Raw genomic sequence first — 19,183 nt, 5'->3', positions numbered from 1 at the left:
AAAGTAGTTTCAACTACTAGTTCAACAGTAGTTCAACTACTGTTGAAGTAGTCCCCCAACTAAGTCCCACTTCCCTTATATATAACAACCTGCATTTTTTCCTGTCAACATTCTAAATTATCTTCACATTTTTGTCTAATTTAATAGGTGAAAAATGGGATCTCATTGTTTTAATGTATATTTCTTTAAGTAATATTATGGTTGATTTTTTTAATATCTATTTGCTTACTGTTAATATCCATCTTTTATGAACTGTTTGATTCAATGCCCATTTATTTATTAGAAAGCTTTTATTTTATCTATTAGTATATTCTGTAATAATATTACCTACTGTTTACTGAGTGCTTTCTGTGTTCCTAACTACTGTACTATGCTATGTATCATTCCATCTACAGCTAAAATTCTGTATAGCTATACGTAAATAATAAGGACTTAACCTAGCATATGTAACATATATAGGTAACAGTCATAATCAACATTTCTTGAGGATTTACCATATGTATTGTAACGATTTTGCAGAGTAGTTGTTATTACTGCCTTTATTGGATTGATGAGGGAATTAAGGGTCAGAGAGGTTAAGTGACTTTTCCAAGATCATACAGCTGGTAACTACATTTGAATCCATCATCAGTGCTCTTATTCACTAGTAGTAAAAGCTATGTTATGTGTTCTCTTTGCTATATGTCTTCTATTATGTGTTTAAATATACAGACCTAGAACTGGGTGGGCTTTTAGTAGATGTTTTAATGATGGAACCTAAAAATTATCCTTAAGCCTATTAAGCCTAGTACGATACATTGCTGATTTACTAGCAAAGAATTTTTTAGGCACTTTAATCTTAACAACAGTATGTCTGCAATCACCACTTCACTTTTCAAATTGAATCCTATTAGTGGTCTTGATTTTTAACTAGTTATTATTGGCCATTAGGTGATGTTAATTAGTATAATATTTATTTTACTAGGGGGATGAATAGGAATTGTTGCTGCTTAAAAATAAGAATATAGTCTTTTCTCTTGAATTTAGGGCATTTTTAAGATTATGTTTTCGTAGCATTCGGATTACATTTGCAGAAGGTATTCCTCATTAGCTTGGTCATCTTTACTAAGTGTAGTATTTCAGTTTTACGTGTGATAGATGCAGTATTCTTATCTTGTTTGAGAAATTTGTAGATAGGATGTTTTTATGTGTTTTAATTACTGAAATAAAAGAATAAAGTTTTCTTTAGGGTCTTCATTATATTCTCTTTGAATATTAACATTTCTTATTAAACCATTTGTGATTCTGAAGATATCAGAATACTGAAGGAGAACAAATTTTTTAAAAATGTTATTTTTTCATGTCTCTTTTTAGGGACACTGGTTAGATGTTTTACTAATATGCACCCCCCCCCAAAAAAAAGAATTCTGATGAGCAGAATATCATTCAAAATTCTCCTCTGTAAGCTATCAATATCATTTAAAAAATAGTTTTGACCGTTTTTATAAAACAGGAAAGCTATTAAAAACTGCTAATAAAAATAGATGCTTATTTCTGTGCTAATACTAATTACTAATAATGCATGCTTATGTTTGTCACTCATTACATGGCACTGTACCAATCAGTGGATGACTGAGACTCAAGCACTTACACATGTAAATTAACAGTTAGATTTTTTTTTCCCTTTTTTTACTTAAGTGAGTCATAATGGAAAGCAACTCTAGGTCATAAAAAATCTTCTCTCTTTAATGCTAATGAAATGTCTCCACTCTCTGTATTAGCAGACTACCCTTAGTGGTAATCTGTAGGCTTCTCTTTTGTTCCTGGTGGTAATGAAATGCTGGGTGCTGAAAAAGCTCGCTCTTCAAGAATGTGTGGCCAATTGTCTTCTGTTCACTTATACTGTAAAATTTCTGTTCCCCAGCAAAGCTGAACAAGTGCAGGGACAAGATCAAAAGAGTATACATTGGCACCCGGCTACACCAAGTGACTCCTGCTTTATTAATTAGCCATAGCTTCTCCAAGTTAATTTACTCTGCTAGAGCAAAAACATTCTGTAATACAAAAACAACAAATGATAATTCACCCACAAGTCCTTATTGTTTGCTTTCTTCAACTTTCAGTTTAAACCTTTGTACAGTGTTACAAGCTAAACATCCCTTCACTTTTCTGAACCTCAGGGCACAAAAGCTATTTTTATTTTTTTCAAGAACCTCAGCGAGATAGTCAAATGATCATTTTTATTCTCTAAAATTGGGTGATTTTAATTGATATCATTCTTTTAAAAAGTCAGTGCATTGGGAATCCAATTTAAAAGTGCAGTTGCTTCTAAAATTTGCAAGCTTGTTCTGTCCTCTCATCAGAAATGCCACTGGTGTTTAAGCATTTGAAAAGGGCCTTCTCTGTGAGTGTTTTGGCGGAAGCAAAATTTGACAGTGATCCTAAGCTCCAAATTAAATAATATCAGTACCACTTTCCTTTTCATTTTAATCACCACTTTGTAAGTTCCTGAAGTCTTTTTAATTTAAGGAATCTTCAGTAGGTTTTTAGTTAATATTTTAAAGTTATAGCCTGAAACAGCAAAAAAAAAAAAAAAAGATCTGCACATTCCCATATCCTGGTTTGGTTTGGTTTTGTTCAGGTGGAAAGGAAATAATTGAACTTTTGAGTAAGATACCAGCTGAAAGAGAAAAGTGATTTAGACCTCTGTCACCCAGGTTGTTATTGTTCATAGTGTTATAACCATTTAGTTGGTAACTTTTAGTATTATGATCTAATTTGAAAGAATTCCACTAGTTTCTATGTACTTTAACATGGTTTAAAAATAACAATGTGGGGCTTCCCTGGTGGCGCAGTGGTTGAGAGTCCGCCTGCCGATGCAGGGGACACGGGTTCGTGCCCCAGTCCAGGAAGATCCCACATGCTGCGGAGTGGCTAGGCCCGTGAGCCATGGCCGCTGAGCCTGCGCGTCCGGAGCCTGTGCTCCGCAACGGGAGAGGCCACAACAGTGAGAGACCCGCGTACTGCAAAAAAACAAAACAAACAAACAAAAAAAACAATGTGATATATATTGTGTGATATATTTTGTGAATATAAAATAAGTTTTATTGAGATTATCTAAAATGTGCTGTCAAAGGAAGATCAAAGCATTTTTACATTGGGAGAATATAAAACCCATGTTATTATATTCTTAGGGGAAGGTGCAATGATTAACATCAATCTTCACTATATATTTATTTTTTGAAGTCAACTTCCTACCCTCCCTAGTTTCTGTATTTTTGGGGATTTTTTTTTTTCAGGAGCTCTTTTTTAAATTTTTATTATTATTTTTTTTCACATCTGTATTGGAGTATAAATGCTTTACAATGTTGTGTTAGTTTCTGCTGTACAACAAAGTGAATAGCTATATGCATACATATATCCCCATATCCCCTCCCTCTTGAGCCTCTCTCTATTTTTTGGGATTAAAAAAAAAAACAACAAAGTTACCATTAAGCTTACTTGCTAATTGTGGATTTTTAAAAATAATTTTAGAAAAGATCAGTGGTTATATGTATGTCTGTAACTTAGATGAAATAGTGTTATCTGCATTATGCATTTCTGGTTTTGTCAGAAGCTTTTTTTTTTAAAGCACTGTGTTAACCATTCTTGTAAGGTTTTGTTTTTTTTTTTGGTAGAAGGAATATTTGTGTTTGGGAAGGTTAGCAGAGGCTGGCTGTGCTGGAAGTGACTGCAGTGCCTTTTGATTATTCATGGACAGTAATAGAAGGCACTTAAAAAGAACAATGAAATTGCTTATTTTTGTGATGGGCCATCTGTTGAATTGTTTTGTGCAACAATTGCACAATAGTATCTATGTCATATCATTCTATTTTCAACAGCAGCTGATTATGTCTCACTGGCTACTTGTCCTTATTTCTAAAGTCCCATGACCATTTAAAGTCACCTTTTCAGGGACCTTTGCCAGAAAGGTATTAGAAATCTCAAAATAGCCTGTGTATTTTTTTTCTTTTTTTCTCTCTCTTCTTTATTTGGGGAGGGAGGCTGTGATGGGAGTAGGAGGGGGGAGTTGGTCATGTTAGTTCTAATTAGTTAGACTTCCTAGATGTTTAGGACAATTATCTGTGCTTTCCACCTGTAGTTCTATAAAATAAGTTAACATAGAATCAGTTGATAATTTGGATAGAAATGATAGGCTTGCAAAAAAGAAGAGTCAAGTTTAAAGACTGCAGGCTTTCATGCTTTTAATTATCTACTCTTTTCTTCATGATAATTAGAATTTTTCTCTTGGAATTCACTTCTATTTTTTTTTTTTTTAAAAAAGGATGAGCCATTAGCAAATTTGTTAGAGCAGAAGTGAAATTAAAATAAAACAAATGTATTGCTGTCCATAGGTCACTGACATTGCTGATGCCATGATTCTGAAACAGCTTTTTGAAAATCTGTTCAAAAACGGGGTCGTCGTTGTGGCAACATCCAACAGGCCACCGGAAGGTAAAAACAAACACTGTGCTGTAGTGTCTTATCCAAATAGGTAGAAACAAACAAGCTTTTAAAAATTCACAATTTTGGACTCATTTTATTGTGTTAATAAATCTGATTACTTTGCTTTATCCTAAGTTTTATAACTAACTTAATCTGAAAAATCAGTCAGTATTTGTATAATATTTGAAAAATCTTTCCTAAATCCACGTGATCTCCCGTGTTTGATGCACTTGCAGTTTTTTCCTGAGCGTTAGATATGCCATGTGTGCATATCAAAAAAATACAGGCCTCTCTAACTGCATTTTATGGGCCATAAAAGAAACTCCATGAAATGAAAGAAAAAGTTCCTAATTGAATCTTGGAAAAAGACTTAAATCTTTCCTGCATAAGTGGTTTCTGATACTTCATTTATCATTTCTGAAAAAGCACTTCTGGCTTATTAGGATATTATTAAAAATTAAAATACAATAATATATAGATAAAAACAAGTTTAAATTTTGTGTCTTTCAGCCCATCATGTGGTCAGTTGAAGGTTGAAAGAACCAAAAATAATATTTTATGCATTCTTAATACTAACATCTGACTGGAATGCTATTCTGCCAGATACCTGCATGGCTAAGTTCTTACCTCTTTCGGGTCTTTGCTCAAAGGTTACTTTGCCAATGAAGTCTAGACTCATCTCCCATTTAAATCTACAACCCCTGCTCTTTTTTCCTGGCGCCACTTCTTTTTACCTGCTCTATTTTTTTCACATAGCACTTATGGAGCCACCATGTAGTTTACTTATTTACTATATATATAGTTTATTATCTATCCTCTGCCAAGATGCAAAAGCTTCAGGAGGGCAGCAACTTTTATCTCTTCTGTTCACAGATATACATATTTTAAGTACCTAAAACAGTGCCTTGCACATGGATGGATCTCAGTAAATAGTCTTAGAATGAATGTTGAATAAATGTGTGTTCTTAAAGGATCTCTCTGGCTGCAGTACTGAGAATAGATTGTGGGGATGAGGTTTCAAGGTTGGAAGTAGGGAGACCATTTAGGAGATGACTGTAACAATCCCAAGGGGACATGATGGAGCAGTGCAGGTGGTAGGAGTGGTCAGATTTTGTAGACAGAGTCAAAAGGATTTACTGATGGAATGAATATAGGGTATGGAAATAAAAAAGATCAAGAATGACTCAAAGATTTTGGCCTGAGCAATTGGAAGGATAAAATTGCTGTTTACTGAGATGGGGAAGACTATAGGAAAAGCTAATTTGGGTAGGGAAGTAGGGTTTCTGCGATTATGAGGCTGATGATGCATTTAAGAGTTTGGATTTCAATGGAAATGTTTGGACTGGAGATATAAATTTGGGAGTCATCAGTACTAAAGGAAGCTGGTAAGAGCAACCAGTGAGTAGGAGGAGAGCCAAGAGAATGTCAAGCAAGGAAAAGGAAAGTGGTACAAAAACGATGGATGATCACCTTTGTTAAATGCTGCTAGGAGGTGAAAAATGAGGTTGAGAACTGACTGCTGGAATTGGTAACATGGAGTTTATAACTGAACCTGAAAAGAGCAATGTAATAGTGTGTTTTTACTTTTTAAATTAAGTCATGTCACATTAATGACTTATAATGAATTTGTAATCTACTAATATGCCCAGATATTACTATGTGAGCTGTTGTCAAACTAGGTCTCTCTCTTTCTATATTTTTGTAGTTGATCTCTTTTTCCTTCCTATTACATTTCAGCATATTAGTTTGTCTACATTGTTTCATATTATTGATTTATGTTGATATTTTTTGAAGTATGATTCTAATAAATTTTTTTTAACTACCCCTACTAGCTATGACATTTATAAACTTAGTAATCGTGCTTCTGTGTCTTTAGCCATTCATTAACTAAAATATGTAAATAGGGTAGGGCCAAGTTTAGACTCCTGTAGTATACCATTAGAGGCCTTATTTTAGGGAGACATTAATTAGTTAATCAATACCTTAAGACCTAGTTATTCAAACAATTACACTTATACCTAATCTGTTACACTGTTAAGAGAATTATGAATGATTTTGTCAGATGCATTTATTAAAATCCTTATAATGTTATATATAGCATTCTTGTGATTTATTAGTGTAACAACTCTATGAGACAAGGCAGTGAGTTTTTCATATTAGATCATCTATGGGGATGTGAGGCTTGACTCTCCTTCAGTTGACTGTTGACTTAACAGTATCTTCAGTATTACCTTTAGACATTCAGTGATAAGCTATGTTCATAAAGAGCAAAGTGCTAGAACAAGCTTGGAACGCCCCTCCCCCCCCCCCCCCCCCCCCAGCAAATACTGCTGAAAAGAAAATTGCAGTCAGCTGCTCAAGCTACTGCAGTGTGGTCCACTGAGGAAGGACAACCACAGGAGAGGTTAGGAACATTCTGGAGCTCATAGCTTTGTAGGACTAAGCAAAGTTACAGGCCCACCAAGGTAGCACAGAGAAATCCGAGATGGAGCCATCCTTCTGGAGAAGACTGAAAGTCTAAGATGCAGAATTCCAAAAATTGGGCATTAGCCACAAATTCAAAGAAAGCCTTTTCTAAATATGAACCTGGACAGGATGCTTAACATACACCAGGTTTTTTAGCCATGGCAGACAATCATCATAAGTAGCTTAATATTTTAATATAAAGAAGATGGTATGTATATATACCATCTCCTCATGGTGTGTGTGTGTGTGTGTGTGTGTGTGTGTGTGTATGTGTATGTGTGTGTATATAATTTCATGACTGAAGAAACAAGACTCAGATTAAGTATGAATCTCAGGAAAAGGAAAAAGTGTAGGACAAAGAATGGGTCAGTTGTTGCCAAGGGCTGGTGTGGGGAGGTGTTTGACTATGAAGGGCCAGCACCAGAGAATTTTGGGGGTTTTGGAACTGTTTTGTGTCCCGATTGTACTGTTGGTTACTTGTTTAAACGCATAGAACTGGACAACAAAAAAGTTAATTTTCCTGTATATAGATTAAAAACAAATCACATGGTTAGTGAGTGATAGAACAGGGTCTAGAAAGTAGGTTTTGTGACTCTTTTGACACATTGTCCTCTATCTTTTCTCCTTGTTGGTCATCACTAATCTTTGTCTACTCTGTCCCAGATACAGTGTGTCCTCTTTTCCAGCCATCAGAATGCATTCAACTTTTTCTTTAGGTTACAGCTTTTAATCCACAGCCCCCAGATAGTTATTATTATTTTAAAAATAGCATCTACTTATTCTAAGAGTGTTATGAGAGGTGGGAGAAGAACCTTCCTGGCAGAGGGTTGAGGCAAAGCCCAATGGTTGGAGAGAGAATGACCCATTTGAGGAACTGAAAGGTAGCCAGTGTGGCTAGAGTGCAGTGAAGTAGGGGAAGTAGGATACAGTGAGGTACAAGATGAATCTGGAGAAGTGAGAGCTAGGACCTTATAAAGCAGTAGTAAGGATTTTGGATTTTATTCTAAGAGAAATGGGGAACCACTGTAGTGCTTTAAGCAGGGACTGGTAAGATTGGATTTGGAATATCACTCTGGTTATCATATGGAGAATGAGTTACAGGATGGGATGCAGTGATATGGTGGATTCAGGGAGACACACTAGGAAGCTATTGCAGTATACTGGGCAAGAAATGATAATAACTTGGTATAAGGCAGTGATTCTCAACTGGGGGGCTGTTTTGCAAACCAAGGATATTTGGCAATGTTCGAGACATCTTTGGTTGTCACTAGACAGGATGGGGGGTTTGGTGCTGCTACTGGCATCTAGTAGGTAGAAGCCAAGAATTCTGCCAAAACATCCTACAGTGTATAGGGATACTTCTCACAACAAAGAACTATCTAGCCTGAAATAGTAATAGTTCTGAGGTTGAGAAAACCTGATATAGTATATAGAGAGGATAGATTTGAAAGATAGTTAAGAAGTAAAATGGATAGCACCTTGTTATAGGTTGGATACTAAAGAAAAGGGAAAGGACAATTTCTAAATTTCTGGCCTGTACAAGTGGGTGGGTAGTGGTGCCTTCATTCAATAAAGACAGAATAATCTGGAGGTTAGAAGTCCAGATCATGTTGCCCAGTGGACAAGAACACTGTATTTTCTTCCCCTCTGTTAACTCTTTAGCTGCTGTGTTTAATTTTCTTCCACATTATTCATCTCATTCCTTCCATTTCTAGTTATAATGCATCAATTTCCTGGACAAGAATAGGGGTTATTGTTGGTGGAGATTACAATCAAACACTCATCTTTTCTCAGTTAATAACTTAATTGTCAATTTATAGACAAATAAGTTATTAATTTTAATAGAAAATGATCAGAAACATTTAACAAATAATTAATAATTTTAATAGAAAACAATTGATAACGAAGTAAAAGCAACACCAGAATTTAGGAACTTAGCAGAGAAAATAGCTATGGAGGAAAGTGGTCTGGGAAAGTCCGGTAGAAGAAAAGAAAAGGAAGCAATACTTGAGGGGGTGAAGGGAATAAGGTACCAGTGACTGCCTTTATGTCACTGTTTTTTTCTAGTCCTTCCTTGGGTCCAAGGCCTCATCCTGTACACCATGTAGTTGTTAAAATCTCAAACCAGTGTCAGTTCATGATGACAACTTTAGCTTTTAGCTTCCTGTTTGTTTACTGATCTGCAGGGACTTTCCTACTTTCTGGCAAGCTCAAAATATGTTTAGTATATTTTAAACATTTGTAACACAACACTTGTAGTGCTATTTTATATTTTCTAGGGTAATCTGCTTAAGGTTCTTAAACTTGAAGCAAAGAGGAGTAGGAAATTGCTGGGAAATTTTTAGATAAACTATATCTAGAGATAGTTTATATTCAATTTTGTATTTTTATAAAATCTCAAGTAAATGATTTATTTAGCATTTTTGTCATTTAGGTAAATACTTTTATATGGCTCATGTACAAATAGACATATTTTTACTTTTCAAAGATTATATTGTCAGGTCATTAGAAGAGCCAGAAGCAAAAATCCACAATTAAAATATCATATATATGCCACTCACTTTTTAGGTTCTGAAAAAAATTGTTAATTTCATGATATTCTAGTAGGGAAAAGCAATATTATCGATTTAAGTGCATGGAGACCCTAAGAACAGATTAATAATAGACTGGTAGATTAAGTTAATTAAATTGAAATTAATAATTAAACTTAAGGACTTAATCAAAAATAAGAATATATTTTTATGGGGAAAAAGAATATGTAACTTGAAATGACTATGCTTCTTTGACAGTAAAACACAAAGTGCTAAGGGAAAAAAGTCCCCTATTGATTGAAGAGTGCATTGTGGACTTTCTAGTTTTTAATTTGCTATTTATTATAATGAAAATGCTATAGATAGCATTAGAATGTCCAAGAATAAGTCTGCCTTAGATTATTAGGCAACGACACTGTGTGATTCTAACTCAAGCCAATGTATCTATAGTAAATAAAAGACTGGATATCACTAGAAAATTGGTGCATGCACACACACACACACACACACACTAATGTAATTTATGGAAGAAAAAAAATCTATTGATGTTTGCCATAAAAGCTTGAAAGAGCATTTGGCAAAATCCAACATCTTGATAGAATCACTCCATAACATGTAAATAGATGGAAAGTTTCTTAATATGAAACCAAATATATGTATATCAGTTCAGAAGTCAGAAGTATGCTTATTGGGGACACTGTGGTATATCTACTGCAAGAATGAACAAGGCAAGGATGTCAATTATCACTTTTTAACATTGAACTACATTACAGACAGTATAAGAACTAGGTGGATAGGGAAGGGAATCACCACATATCTTGATTAGAGGGGTTCTCCAAGATTAGTCATACCACTCCTTTTTCAAGGTTATGTGAATAGAAAATACCCTAATATGGGAACGATAAGTAGGAAAGAGAAGTAAGTAAGCATTAGAAGATTTCTGTTTTGTGTTCTTTAAAAATCAGGAAAACATAGACTCTGTGATATAGAAGATCTAAGCTGAGAGAAGACAAACAGATTAGTTGAAAACCTTTTTACTGAGAAATCAGATGTAATTAAAAAAAGCTACATGAAATAAAGGGGTTTAAATTAATTAAATCAGTTAAAATCAGCATTTGAAGCACTGAAGTGTAGAATTAAAACTATAGAAAATGAAATCAGTGATAAGGGAAGCAACTTAAGAAGCTCTGCCAATGTGTAGAAAGAGAATAAAGAATGAAATGATTTTTTTAAAAAGTTATTTTATTTTTGGCTGCATTGGGTATTCGTTGCTCCTTGCGGGATTTCTCTAGTTGTGATGAGCAGGGGCTACTCTTCGTTGCGGTGCACAGGCTTCTCATTGTGTGGCTTCTCTTGTTGTGGAGCACGGGCTCTAGGCGCGCGGGCTTCAGTAGTTGTGGCACGTGGGCTCAGTAGTTGTGGCTTGCGGTTTGGTTTAGAGCCTGAACTCTAAAGTTCAGGCTCAGTAGTTGTGGCACATGGGCTTAGTTGCTCCATACCATGTGGGATCTTTCCGGACCAGGGCTCAAACCCGTGTACCCTGCATTGTCAGGTGGATTCTTAGCCACTGCACCATCAGGGAAGCCCAAGAATGAAATGATTTTTAAAAAATTAAATAAGTCCTCTGGAGGAAAGAGGTCTTAAAATATGAACTTATTAAAAAAGAAGTGGTTGAAATAAGAAAATTGATCATAACAATGAATTGAGTATAAGTGAATATTTGTAGTTACTGCTTGCTTATATATTTGTAAATTTTGTTCCCCTTGGAGAGAGGGTTTACAGATCCTGAGTGACAGTGTCATTATTTGTGGCACTGATAACTAGGGTAATATACAGTCAAGTATTTTAGAATTTAAGATACACCTTCTACTTTTCAAATTACTAGAAAAGACGAGGGATCAAAGTAAAAATATTTCTTAGAGCAAAAGCTAGAAAGCAGAAGAAACAGCAAAAAATGAATAAATAAATAAATAACATGAAACAAAATCAGGCATTCCTTGTCAATGACAGGAAATATAAACGGGTTACATTCCTCTATTAAAAACTAAAACTTCTTCTGATGTGGCTGAGTAGGCTCCTAGTCAGTTGACCTTCTTGCAGACAACAATAATACATTCTGAACAAAATATGTAGCACAACTATCTGAAGGTCCTAGAGAGTGAAAAAAAGTCACTAAGATTATAGAGGGGAGACAAAACTTGGAAGAGGGTCCAAAATGGAGAGAATTTCCTGTTTTCTTAATTTTTTTTTCTTTTTAAAAAATAGCTATCAGCTTTAGGACAGGTAAAGTTATTGCTGCATTGGATGACTAAAATTCTGATAGAAAACCCACAGTCTTTCTGGCCAGAAGAATCAGATGGCAGAGTTTAGGGCAAGCATTACTGCTCGAAAATGAAAAACGAATCCCACTGAGAACTAGATTGGTATAGCCCCAAGTTCTCAAGTTCTGTGTATAAATTCTGCCCAAATCTCTGACTGGCCTCTGAACCATACATTTGCAGAGCAAACCACAAGCTTCCTAATGATAGGGTACTGAACTGAGATTCAAGTTTATAGTTTGAGTCCAACCAAGGTAATTTCCTGCTAAAACAAAAATATCAACACTCTTCAGAAACAAAATCCATAAGGTCCAGGATACCATCTCAAAGTGATGAATGAGGAAATATTGACCTATTCTCAAGAGAAAAAAACCATCAACAGATAGCAACCCCAATATGACCCAGCTGTTGGAATTAGCAGACAAGGGCTTTAAAACAAGAACTATAACTATAACTTTGGGGGAAATGAGGTAAAGAAAATATGTTCATAATGAATGAAAGGATAAGGAATATCAGCAGAGAAATAGAAACCATAAAAAATGTACCAAATTTAAATTCTAGAACTAAAAAAGACAGTATCTTAAATAAAATAATTAACCTAAAGAACTTAATAGCAGAATGGAGATAACAGAGCAAAGAGCCAGAGAACTTGAAATTATCCAAGGTGAAGAATAGAAAATGATAGAAGTAAAGAAACAGAGACTTCAGAATTTGTAGAGCTATAACAAGCTTTCTAACATATTTCTAATTGGAATCCCAGAAGGCAAGGAGAGATAATGGGCAGAAAATCTTCTGAAGAAATAATGACTGAAAATTTCCCAATCTGGGGTGAAGATATAAATTTACAGATTCAAGAAGCTCAGTTAAATGCAAGCAGAATAAATACAAGAAAACACTGCTTAGGCACATTGTAGTCAAACTGCTAAAAACCTAAGATAAACAAGAAATCTAGAAGGCAGCCAGAGAAAAATGACATTAAATACAAGGGAACAATGATTAGCTTTTGATGACTTCCATTAGAACGTATGGAGGTCAGAGACAGTGGAACAACATCTTTAAAATGCTGGGGAAGAAATTGTCAACCTAGAATTTTATATCAAATAGAAATTTCCTTCAAGAATAAAGACAAAATAAAGACATTCTGATATGAAAGAAAACTAAACAAATTCATCAGCATAAGATATGCACTACAAGATATTCTAAAAGAAGTTCTCCAGGTAGAAAGGAAATATTAAGACACTTGGATCCTCAAGAAGAAATGAAGAACATCAGAAATGGTAAATATTAGAGTAAATATCAGTAACTAGTTTTTCTTCTTAATTTCTTAAAAATAGAAATGATCATTTTATGAGAAATTATAACATTGTCTTGTGGGGTTCATAATGTACGTAGATGTGATCCATATGACACCTATAGCATAAAGGGAGGTGTTTAGATGGACTTATATGGATGGAAGATTTCTACATTTTTTTGTGTGAAATGGTATGATATTAATTCTAAGTAGAGTGTGAAAAGTTAAGGGTACAGGCATACCTTTAAGATACTGTGGAGACATCCAGACCTCTGCAATACAGTGAATATTGCAATAAAGTGAGTGACACAAATTTTTTGGTTTCCTAGTGCATTTAAACATTATGTTTACACTATACTGTAGTCTATAAAGTGTGCAATAGCATTCATGTCTAAAAAATCAACTTACACACCTTAAGTAAAAAATACTTTATTGCTAAAAATGCAAACCATCATCTGAGTCTTCAATGAGCTGTAATCTTTTTGCAATAGTAATGTAACCGAACCCAGGTTTGGCTGCTTGCCATTCATAAGCCACTAATTTGAGAGGCAAGCGTCAGTAGAAAAGAAAGGTGCTTTAATCAGAAAAGCTGGCAATCTGCGAAGAAGGTGGTCTTGTGTCCAGAGACCAACTCCAAAGATTCTTCTCAACCATGACAGTTTTCAAAGGGAAAAATGGAGGCGAAGAATCTCAGTGAATCATCAAGGCAGGAGGTTTGGTTCTGCATCATTCTCCGTTGAGTGCAGACTGGCTGACTCTTCAGATGTTATTTTGCCTGTGTGATCTGCCTGCAGGATTGCTAAGGAGGCTGTTGGGTGTAGAGAGCTAGTAATTTTTTAACTGCTTAATTCTTCATTCTTACTTTCTATCTAGGAAAATAATCAGGTTAGACAAGGTACGGTGTATATTCAAGAGAGCATAAGTCAGGAGTTAGTTTCAATTGCTTAATGATCTCATTCCTATAATTAGGTTCTTTTAAGGTTAGAGGGGAACAGAAGTGGACAAAGAGGAAAGGGGCAAAAGAGCTGCTTTCAATAACATCAGAGATCACTGGTTGTAGATCACCAAAATAAATATAATAATAATGGAAAAGTTTGAAATATTGCGAGAATTACCAAAATATGACACAGAGACATGAAGTGAGCAAATTATGTTGAAAAAATGATGCTGATAGACTTGTATGACACATGGTTACCACAAACCTTCAATTTGGAAAAATGCAGTATCAGCAAAGATCAATAAAGTAAAGCACAGTAAAATGAGGTATGCCTGTATATATTGTAACCCCTAGAACAACAGAAATAAAATAAAAACCAGTTGACAAAAAAGAATTTTAAAATATATTCAAATAATTGAAAAAAGGCAAGAAAAGGTGAACAGAGGAAGAAAATGTAGAGGAAACAAAAAGAAAACAAATAATAAAATCATAGACCTAGGGACTTCCCTGGTGGTCCCGTGGGTAAGGCTCCATGCTCCCAGTGCAGGGGGCCTGGGTTCAATCCCCTGGTCGGGGAACTAGATCCTGCATGCATGCCACAACTAAGAGTCTGCATGCTGCAACTAAAGATCCCGCATGCGGCAATGAAGATCCTGCATGCCACAGCTAAGTAAGTCCTGGTGCAGCCTAAATAAATAAATAAATAAATATTTTTAAAAAATCATAGACCTAAATGTTAAATGAACTAAACATTCCAGTAAAAGGTAGAGGTTATCAGGATGGATTAAAAAATATCAAGAGATATACTTTAAATATAAATATAGATTGAAAGTAAATGGATGCAAAGAAGTATATTCTACAAACAGTAATAATACGAAGCCTGATGTGTGTGGGCTTATTAACGTCAGATTAAATTGACTGAGGCAGGCCCTGCCAGTACCTTTGGCCCCACCAGAGGATGCTTGTGCTGGGCTCTGCCTCTCTGTCCTCAGTTCATGGCAGCAGGGGTCCTGCGCCCCTGACTCCCGGGCCTTGGTGCTGGAGTTTGTCCACTAGGGATTACAGTTGTGGGTAAATCAAGTATTGTGTGGTGGTTTGTGGAAAACAGTTTTGAGCCTAAGATCAGTTCAACAACAGGGCATCTTTTGTCTAGCACCAAAACGAGTGGCATAAATTCCTAACCTGGGATACAGCTACACAAGAATGATTTTCTGCTTTACCACCGATGTTCATTTATAATGATTTATGATGCCAAAAAGGAGAGGTATTTTCAACATTAAGGAATGAATTAAAAGATCTTTGACAGCAAGTCCCATCTAATTTTGTAGTTGATGTGGCAGGAAATAAGTGCGGTATTATTGCAAAAGGTGAGTCATGGAGAGAGATGCTAAGGATTGCACTGACTCAGCCATACAATTTTTGTAGAGATCAGTGCAAAAACCACAGTGAACTTAAAGGACTCTAAAGAAGTTTCTCAAAGAATTCCATTCACTCACACCAACCCACCGCCGCCCCCACCCCCCATTTGGTAGTAAGGGCTTCTGACTCCAAAGACAACCTTTCGAGTCAAAGTGAAAAAAAGCTGTTGTTGGCTGAACCTCAGCCTCTCACACTTGATAATGAAATAGTTGGTTCTAAAAGTTAACAGGGGACTTCGAATCTCTGCCACTACTTTTTGCCTGGCTGGTTTTGAGTCTTCTTTGTGTACAGGGGATTCCCCAAAATACCCAAGGTCTGTTTTCTCATTGAAGACTCCAGTCATGATATTTCTGTTCATTGAATTCTGTTACAAAAAGAAACTCTGGTGTGAAAAACTACTTCACTGGTGTTTGACTTTACTGAAAATAAATACATAAGGTAGTATTTTTGCAGTGAAGGTTTTATGTAACATTTTATTAAGTTTCTTTTTCATGGTTCTTAAAAAAAAAAGAGTCTGTGGAGCCTGTAATTTCCCTGGATCCCCATTATCACTGCTATAAAGGATTGCACCATTTAAAATGGCATAGGATATCTAAAATGGAGGCTGACAATTATTATTTGAGTCAAAAATGGATTCAATTTATAGGACTATTCATGGGATTGATGGAGAGGATTTCATCTTCCTGCTACCTCTAAAGCAGTTTTCTTTGAAAACATTAGCCAAGGATACACGTGGAAAATTAACATCAACAACAATAAATGTGTAGATCACCCTAATTTTTCCTTCAGATTTTTAAATTTGTGTGTCACTAAACATAGTATTGGTACTTGGCAATGAATAGGAATGAGCACATAATAACATGGATGAATTTCAGAAACATTAGGCTGAGTTAAAGAAGACTTATACAAAAGAATATATACTCTATAGTTTCATTTTTATGAAGTTTTATCTAAGGTTTTATGGTTTGCTTTGGAGATTTTAGTATATATCTTTAACTTATCACAGTCTACTTCAAGTGATACTAGACTGCTTCAGGTATAGTCTAAGAACTTTCCACAGTATACACCCATTTCTCTCCTCATAGTCTTTATGCTGTTGTTTTCATACATTTTATTTCCACATATGTTATAAATCCCACAATATATTATTATTTTTTCTTTAAATAATTATCTTTTAAAAGAATTTAGATAATAATAATAATAAAAAAGGCTCATATTAACCCACAGTTACCATTTCTGGTGCTCTTTACTCATTTATATATTCCAGGGTTCCATCCAATATTACTTTTCTGCCTAAGGACTTCCTTTAAAGATTTCTTATAGTTCTGGTGTTCTGGTGATGAATTCTTTCAGCTTTTGTATGTCACAAAAAGTCTGTACTTGAAAAGATATTTTTGCTCAGGATAGAATTCTATGTGGACAGTTTTGTTTTTTCTGTTTTTGACCTTTAAAGATGTTGCTCTACCATGTTCTGGCTTGCGTTGTTTCCAATGAGAAGTTGCTATCGTTCTTATCCTTATTCCCCTGTATGTAATATATATTTTTGCCTCTGGCTGCTTTTAAGAGTTTTTTTTTTTTTCCTCCTTTGATCACCAGTTATAAGCAGTTTGATTATAATATGCCTTGATGTAATTTTATTCATGTTTCTTGTGCTTGGGCTTTAATGAGCAACTTAGATCTATGGGTTTATAGTTTTCATCAAGTTTGGAAATAATTTGTCCATTATTTCTTCAAATATTTTTTCTATCCCCTCCTCTTCTCCCCTTTGGGTACTGCAATTCCACATATATTGGGTTGCATGAAGTTGTTCCAGAGCTCCAGAGTTGTTCTCTGTGCATTTTTTCTTAGTTTTTTTTCTCTCTGTGCTTCATTTTGGCTAGTTTCTATTGCTATGATTTAAAGTTCACTAATATTTTCTTCTGCAGTGTCTAATCTGCTATCATTCCCATCCAGCATATTTTTTTTGTCTCACATATTGTAAGTTTGCATCTCAAAAAGTTCTTCTTGGGTCTTTTTATATTTCCCATGTCTTTATTTGATATGCTTGCTCTTCCAGCTGCTTGAACACATGGAATACAGCAATAACTGTTTTAATGTTCTTGTCTTCTAAATTTATCACCTATGTCATTCCTAGGTCTGTTTCTGTCGATGGATTTTTCTCCTTGTTCTGGGTCATATTTTCCTGTTTCGCTGCATGCTTGGTAATTTTTTATTAGATGTTAGGCAATATGAATTTTACTGTGTTGGGTATTGGATATTTTTATATCCCTATGAATATTCTTGAGCTTTATTTTCTTTCTTACAAACAGTTTGATTCTTTTGGGTATTGCTTTTAAGTTTTGTATGGCAGGACTAGAGCACATTTAGTCTAGGACTAATTTTTCTCACTACTGAGATAAATCCCTTTTCAGTATTCTGCTCAATACCCTATAAATTTAGAGGTTTTCCAGTCTGTCTGGTGGAGATAGGCACTCTTCCCAGCCATGTGTGAGCCCCAGTGATGCTTTCCTTGAGTACTTTCAGATGATTCTTCTCCTGGCTTCAGGTCATTTCCTCACACACATATGCTGATCAGTACTCAGCTGGGGATTTAACTGGGACCCTCAGCAGATCTTTAGAGCTTTTTCACTGGGCAGCTGTCTTTTCTGTGGTACGCTGCTCTGTGAACTCTAGCTGCTTTCTCCTCCCTGGACTCTCACCTATCTCCTCAGCTGGGGAGACTTCCAGGCTCTGTTTGGGTTCCCCCTCCTTGTGCAGAGTGCTATAAACTTCCCCAGACACTAAGTGCATTTGTTTTCTATTCTTAGGGATAACTGTCCCTTTTTTCTGGCGTCCAGTGTTCATATAAAGCTATGATGACCAGGTCTGGGATTATGGAAGGCCACTCTAAAAGTCTGTCCACGATAGTGGAGTCAAGGAAGGCTTGTTAGAAAATGTGGGATTTGAGCAATAGTTTGTATAGTATTAGAAAAGAAGGTAGAGGTAAAGTCATGAGCTTGTGCTGACTCTTCTGCCTAGGATACGCTTCCTTCTTCTCTGCTTGGTGGCACCCCACTTACTTTTCCAAGGTGCTCTAGTCCCATTGTTACCTGCAAAGCTGCCTTTGAACCCAGGTAAAATGAGTAGTTCATGTTCTGTATATTATGTTTATACCTTGTATCCTTTTTTACCTTGTATCATGGTTATGATCTGGTTGTGTCTGTCAGCTGTGACAAGTCTAGCTGGTCACAACATGGTTCTGAAAAAGCCTATGAGTTTTAGCTTCATTAAAGACCTTCCTCGGGCTTCCCTGGTGGCGCAGTGGTTGAGAGTCCGCCTGCCGATGCAGGGGACACGGGTTCATGCCCCGGTCCGGGAATATCCCACATGCCGCGGAGCGGCTAGGCGCGTGAGCCATGGCCGCTGAGCCTGTGCGTCCAGAGCCTGTGCTCCGCAACGGGAGAGACCACAACAGTGAGAGGCCCGCGTACCGCAAAAAAAAAAAAAAAAAAAAAAAAGACCTTCCTCAAAAATTCTAGATATACCAATTACTGGCTGGGAATTCAGCAAATTATTTTTAAAACTTTGAATATCAGTTTCTTTATCTGTAAAATAGAGGTAGAAATATTTACTATGCAGCGTTATTGTAATTTGTGTACAGTGTCTAGCAAATTGCCTGGCTCCTAGTAGGTGTTCTCTAAATGCTAGTTCCTCCTTTTATTTATCTTTTGTCTTCAGCACTCATTTCAGTGCAGACAAATAATAGGAATTCATGAAT

At 35.7% G+C, this 19,183-nt stretch overlaps 1 protein-coding gene across 9 annotated transcripts in view; it reads left to right on the top strand.

Annotated features, from left to right (window-relative positions):
• The window catches only part of AFG1L (AFG1 like ATPase), a 214,642-nt gene that overhangs the window by 89,153 nt on the left and 106,306 nt on the right, over positions 1–19,183 (top strand). For all 9 annotated transcript variants that reach the window (XM_049695305.1, XM_033418719.2, XM_049695303.1 and 6 more), the window contains exon 6: positions 4,374–4,473. In XM_049695305.1, the coding sequence (XP_049551262.1) occupies positions 4,374–4,473 (100 nt within the window). The remainder of the gene's footprint in view (positions 1–4,373; positions 4,474–19,183) is intronic.

This window comes from Orcinus orca, chromosome 12 (assembly GCF_937001465.1).
Source record: "Orcinus orca chromosome 12, mOrcOrc1.1, whole genome shotgun sequence".
Taxonomy (NCBI): domain Eukaryota; kingdom Metazoa; phylum Chordata; class Mammalia; order Artiodactyla; family Delphinidae; genus Orcinus; species Orcinus orca.
This window is presented reverse-complemented; position numbering and strand designations above follow the sequence as displayed.